The following is a 6,575-nucleotide window of genomic DNA, read 5'->3' as shown; positions in this document are numbered from 1 at the left end:
GTAGGGGGCAACAGGCCTGGGACAGTGTGAGTGTGTGGGGGTGGGGTAGCAACAGAGACAATGTGTGAGTGTAGGGGGGCAACAGGGACAGTGTGTGTGTGTGGGGAGGGGTTGGCAACAGGCCAGGGAAATTGTGTATGTGTGGGGAGGGGGGGTGGCAACAGAGACTGTGTGTGTGGAGGGGGCAACAGGGACAGTGTGTGTCTGTGTAGGGGCAACAGGATCAGTGTGTGTGTGGAGAGGGGGGGGGGGCAACAGGGACAGGGGTTGGGGGCTGCAAGAGAAAGGGCAGGAGCACCAACAGGAAGGGTATGGACAGTAGGAAAATGAAGAATGTTACAAAATATTTTGAGAAAGGTGCCAGGGAAATGGATACAGATGCAGAGCAAAGAAGAGGATGGATCAAATGAAAAGGGGGAGGGACAAAAGGAAAAAGGGAGGAGTAAAAGTCAAGGGTTTTACTCACCCTCAATGTGACTGTAGTCAGCATTCTGGTTAACTTTGTCCGGCTCTGGACTGAATACCCTGCGGAATAAATACACAATCAAGTCAACGAGTTGTAACAACTTAATCCAAATGTAAACACTGACGACAGCCACCATCCGACCGATCCGCACCACGATGGACAACACCAGTAACACGAAACTCAGCACCGTCAGCACGTATATACTTAATGAACGGTCAGGCATGTTATCAAAAAGTTTGGACCGTTGTTGCAACAAATTACGGGATGTGTTGGAGCAAGTGGATAGCGGTCGCGACCGCCGATGGGCCCTGCTTCTGATGTTTGATCTTGTTTGCCGAAGTAAATCCATGTTGATCGTTACATCTAAATCCACACGTAAATTCACAATTTTCTCCAGAAAAATATTTCACAGATTAACATGTAATAACACTTCAAGTTAACGCTATGACATCTTTGGCACAAAATTATTTTAAATCTGTATGGCAGATTGTCGCCACGACACCACAAACACAACAAATTGAAGCAATGCTATAGATCAGATTGTGTACTGTTAAATCTTCATTCAAATAAGTTCATTTTTTTAACATTATATTTTTTGAAGAATTCGTGAATTGTCATTTAAAATTTCAGTTTGGATGTATGGTAGGAATTCCATCTTCATCCTCACAGTGTCAAACCCTTATCTTCAACTTGTCAAATTCCTTTTTTCAAAACAGCACATATCAAGATAAACATTTCACTGGTTTGCATTCAAGCTGTGAATTAATCCAAGGCATTATCTGTATCCAAGTCAGATCTTAGAGATTCACAACAAACACTTTCCATCACTTTAAAATGGAATGCTGAAATGTCTAACCGGTCAAGGCTCCATGGACAGACATTATATCCAAAGCAAGAAAAAAACACAAAGCTTGTAAAAATGACTTCAGTTGAGCTGTAACTGTATCAAGATTCCTTGAATGCAGATTTACAATTCGGAGAAAAACAACACATTGCACCAGGGATATAATCTAAGAAGTTCAAATATTTATCATCAAAATCCAGTTGCCCAACGGTTCGTCGGAACTTTTGCTGAGCAAAAGACGTCAACTCATAAAACTCTGTAAACTTCCTTGATGAAGATGTAAACTGTTTTTTCCCCAGTTCATACACACATGCTTTTCAATATATACAAATACACACGAACATGTGGGTGAAATTAACAAAGACTGCGAAGAAATGCTTGGCTCCTAATAATGTGTTGTCTGTATTATTACATAACCCCCAGCGCACAGAGTCACATTGTTAAAATAGCTTTCGATGTGACCAGCATCTGGCTGGGACAGAGGTACTCTTAATGAAATTCCGCAGCTGAAACCTGCGTGTTCATGTTAATTGTGAAACCTACATCATCAGTCGAACGTATAAGAAACTGATATCTAGTAATTGTCTTTATCATCGTTAATTACAGTAAGAGAAACTGACATATTGTAATTGTCTTCATTGTAATTAAAAGATGTAAGTAATTGACATATCTTGATTGCCTACATCACTATTTAATTAAAAGATGCATCAAATTGACATATTTTAATAGTTTTCATCAGGTTAAAAAACCCAGGTTAGTTAATTTCAAATTCAACTAACTCTATCATCTATAGTACAATAAATGTCAACAAAACCATCCGGGCATGTATCGCTACAAATACCAGCTACATTATACGCAAATTCACACAACAGTTTACACCAAATGATGTCACTTAAAATTATTACGGGTATTATTACGTCGTTATCTCCGTAACTAGTTAATAAAATCCGCAGCAAATCTCTCAGGGGAATGTTCATAATCCAGCACACATTCACATCTACATCTGTTTGACTTTCTTTCACCTGAATTCTAAAACCTGCACTTGTGAGTGAAATACACAGGATTTATACTTTATGTATATACAACCGTTTACACATAAAATGTCTGAAAAAAACTAGTTCATCAAGGACTGAAAACACATCCAACCAAAACCAGACAATCTTGTTTTCAATAAATTTTGTGTCAATTCTATTAATAATAGCTCATTTCAAATGCTTTCAATTTCCATTTTCCGCTCATAAACTCCATAAAAAGAATTTATAATTTGTAAACAACTTGTGCCCCGACGAGAATTCTGACCTGGACGCCCAAAGTAAACGTAAGTGTAGCGAAGTGGCAATGACTAATGGGGCACTTAAACGAAATTAAAATTGTCCCAAACACAGAAAGAAAATAAAATTCTGCGTAAACCCAAACAGCGTATTAGAAGCTGTGTTACATAATACACAGCACTGATATTAATAATATATAAATTTCTGTCAAATCATGTCTGATTTTTTTTTTTTTAATCTTCACACTGGTTGTGTGTATATACCCAATATGCACCTAGTACTGATCTTTATCTGCTAAACCTACAATGTATTCATACATGCAGCATCCGTCTGCATATCAATCATACAATTTCATTGAATTTCCTCCCGTCCGAGCTTATCAGTAAACATGACAGATCTCGGTTTCGTAAAGACATTTTTTTTATATTCTGTTCGGCTTGTCAAAACCTCAAGTTTCTCCTCAATCACTTTACTCTTCAGATGTGAATATATATACGTGCGTAAATTGTACTGTACATTTTTTCTGAATCCTTTTATCGGAACACATTTCAGGCAATATTTGATTTCCTTCTTCAGCAACATGCACAGATTTATAGATAAACTGGCTCCAATACGTGATTATTTTTGGTTGGACGCGACACTAAACAACATATTAGTCAGTGGATATGAACATTTCTCTCCAGAGTTCATGTCCAGTCTGCAGTAATGTTCTTGCGGGAACAAACACATCAGCAGCAATCACTTAAACGTGGTTATAATTCACGATTACTGACCATTATGTTTAGTGTCAATGGACGTCTATAAACACATTACCGAAACCTCCAGCTTTCCTTTATTGTCAGTTTTTATCTGAATTATTCCAATCTTCGGGAATCAATTTGACACTTCCTCACCACATGTCTACTATTTCCAATTTGTTCAGCAGATTTATTTGAATTTCAATATCTGGTCTATTTCAAACTGTAATTTCAACCAAATAAATTCAACCAGTGCTTCAGTCGAAATGAAGTCACGTTTCTGTTTTCCTTAATATACATTGTACACACAAAAAAGCCTGGTAGACTCTGTATCCTCGCACCTCTGTCACAGACCACCGTCCGTCAGCTGAATATCAATATCTCCCCTCGACATAGCATCCCCTCACCACATGGTTCTCTGGTTATTTCTAATAGGATTATAATCTGAATGAAATTAAGGACAGAAAAGAACACGGTCGAATATCGATCCTGGCTACCGAGCAGGTGAGAAAATATATGAATCTGACATCAAATTGACAGCTCATTTGTCACTAGCGATTGACACATGTATAAGAAAAAAAATATCAAAATCGAAGCTTACGCAGAAAATGTCTGATCAAATGTCCAGTTCTGTTCGATCTCGGAGATCTACCGGTACAAATGTCAGAGACGAACAGTTACATCGAAGCAGTCAATATTTTGATAATTACTTCTTTTCTATTATATTCATTTATAATTATTTCAGAAAGTGTTTGCTGTCCACTATAAAGTCTTCAGTCCATAAGTCATACAATTTTGTCCAGTACACCTGTATTTCAATACTGAATATTATGATCTGTTGGCCATGGTGTCACATTAAATTACTAGTCATCCCTCAGAATAACCTTAAATAGTCCACTTAACACATGTGGAAGATTCCATTTTTAAAATGCGGGAGACACAGGATTAAAAAAACTGTCAATCTTTTCCTTTCGAAATCTGCCTTGAAAACTCGCAATTTCTCCAAAATCTTTTTTGGAATATCTCAAAGATTAGGACTAACAGTCTGTATTTAATTCACCATGAATGACACATACATACGGTGTACACATATATAGCACTATGTCAATGTTCATCTGTATTTAAGCAACTCTCCTAAAAGAAATTTTATGGACACTAAAATAAATACTTGTGTCAGAGTGACGAACTTCTAGTGTATCATTTTTATAGAATTTGAAACTGAAAGTGAAACATTGGTGACATTCCAGGACATATCACCAAGCTTCCCAGGTCCCTTCAAAAGAACAGCTGTGCTGAATTACAACACTGACATAGACCCTGAAATAGACGTCTCCACCCTCAGAGGATGTCCATTACAAGTAATTGTCAATTCCCAAACAGATGTCGACACAAATATATATCCATGCAGTGGACTCAATTTCGCAGGTAGTTGTGTCTATATCAGCAATATTAATCCAAAAAAGATCTGTCTGGTTCAGTCAGTTGAAAAGTGTCGTTTGTTACGTGAACATAACAATATATAATCCAAACTTGTCACAGTGTTTACATCAACATATTTCGAAAGTGTCACATCAGCACAACATTTATGATATAAGAATATTATGTAAAATGCACATGTCACTTCAGGTAAAATTTGTAAGTACAATTCCAGGTACACTTTTCCCCAACCAGTAAAATCACATCAGCCTGTTTCTCTGTCCTATAAGAAACATCATGGGTTTGTCTTCACAAAAATAAAGGTGTTTTGTAAGTTTTTTGTTTTGTAAATGTTAATTATAACAGCCAGCAGTCCGAATACATTTTCCTTTTCCACAGAACTGAGGTTGTTTTGTACACTAAAATCAATCTCAGCTGGACTTTCTTACACTAAGCTCATTTCATTATGGTCCACCTACTAAGTACAATATAATGGAGCACACACCGCTGGAATGTGTGTAAGAAGAAAATCCTGTTTACAAGGTGTATATAATATGCAGTAGTGTAACAGTTTAATGATCAGCTGTAACGATATAGGTTTACATGTCAAATCTGCCCACCTTAATTACCAAACTCTACCCACGGGGCAAAAAACACCAGCTACGGCGCTCTTCACTTTCAACATCACACAACATCAAATACATGACCACAGGTCCTTTATGCCTTTTGGTCGTCTTTATTCACTCACAAACATTTATAAATATCTATAATTTGATCATGTGACTAAGGGTAAGTATCCATGAAGATTGTTCCTAATGAAGTGTGGGTCCTGATTGATTCTCCCACGAATCCAGGTCACTCAAATACTTGAACAATATAGGAAGCAGATGAGTTGAATCAGAATAAATATGTGAGGAATGTTCACATACAAACTCCGTACAAACAGTGTTTAACATCTATATGTGTAACAAGCATTCGTTTTCCTATTATTCTGAGGATTTTTCTTCCTTTGGGAACATTCCTACCAGACATAAAATAGGGAGTTATAAACATCCCATATACACCGTAAAGAAATAGATTTCATGTCCTACGCCAAGACAACAGAGTCTCACATTACTATAAATATCTCAATCAATGTTGTAACAAGCCTCCGTGTTACAGTGATCAACACTGATCAGTCCGGACGAAGCAAACAAATATTGATGAAATATTTCTTCCGATTCAGCATATTTTTCAGACAGATATGTGTGTTATCTGAAGGACAGTAGACGGAAAATGTGCCGACACATCAATTCCTATCCCCCAATAAACATTCAAACAGAAACATGTAATTACTCAGCTCCATATAAACCTCTGAAATATCAGACACCGGGTTCGGAAGCTTGTTGATATGCTAAACCTTCACAAACAAACGTTTAACATAATGTGGGGTTTCCCAGTGTTACAGTATCTGTAACCACTAGTCCTATGGGAAAACCTTGATCACAGCCTTCCCATGTATATATATATATGACTACTGGTCCGGCAGGAAAACTTGTCAGTGTCTGAAGAATCAATGTCTCTGGACACACAACAGATCACACATACACAGCAAGGATAACACTGAAGCCGTGGATAGAATATTGGTAGATCACACATACACAGCAAGGATAACACTGAAGCCGTGGATAGAATATTGGTCACGATCCATAAAGGTTTCAAGAAATCCGATCAATTTTTATCTTCTGTACATACTCCATAAATATAACATTAGCTATGTTTCTTCCAGAGAATAGCTTCTCCCAAGATTTCTTTTTCCTCGATTCAGAAGAAACTCCACTAATTTAAACACTCTGTAAAAG

The 6,575-nt window shown here is 37.3% G+C and overlaps 1 protein-coding gene across 2 annotated transcripts in view; it reads right to left on the bottom strand.

Annotated features, from left to right (window-relative positions):
- The window catches only part of LOC110458743 (kalirin-like), a 237,422-nt gene that overhangs the window by 181,576 nt on the left and 49,271 nt on the right, over positions 1–6,575 (bottom strand). For both annotated transcript variants that reach the window (XM_021510631.1, XM_021510630.1), the window contains one exon: positions 467–525. In XM_021510631.1, the coding sequence (XP_021366306.1) occupies positions 467–525 (59 nt within the window). The remainder of the gene's footprint in view (positions 1–466; positions 526–6,575) is intronic.

The sequence above is a fragment of the Mizuhopecten yessoensis genome, unplaced genomic scaffold, assembly GCF_002113885.1.
Source record: "Mizuhopecten yessoensis strain PY_sf001 unplaced genomic scaffold, ASM211388v2 scaffold9737, whole genome shotgun sequence".
Lineage (NCBI taxonomy): Eukaryota > Metazoa > Mollusca > Bivalvia > Pectinida > Pectinidae > Mizuhopecten > Mizuhopecten yessoensis.
This window is presented reverse-complemented; position numbering and strand designations above follow the sequence as displayed.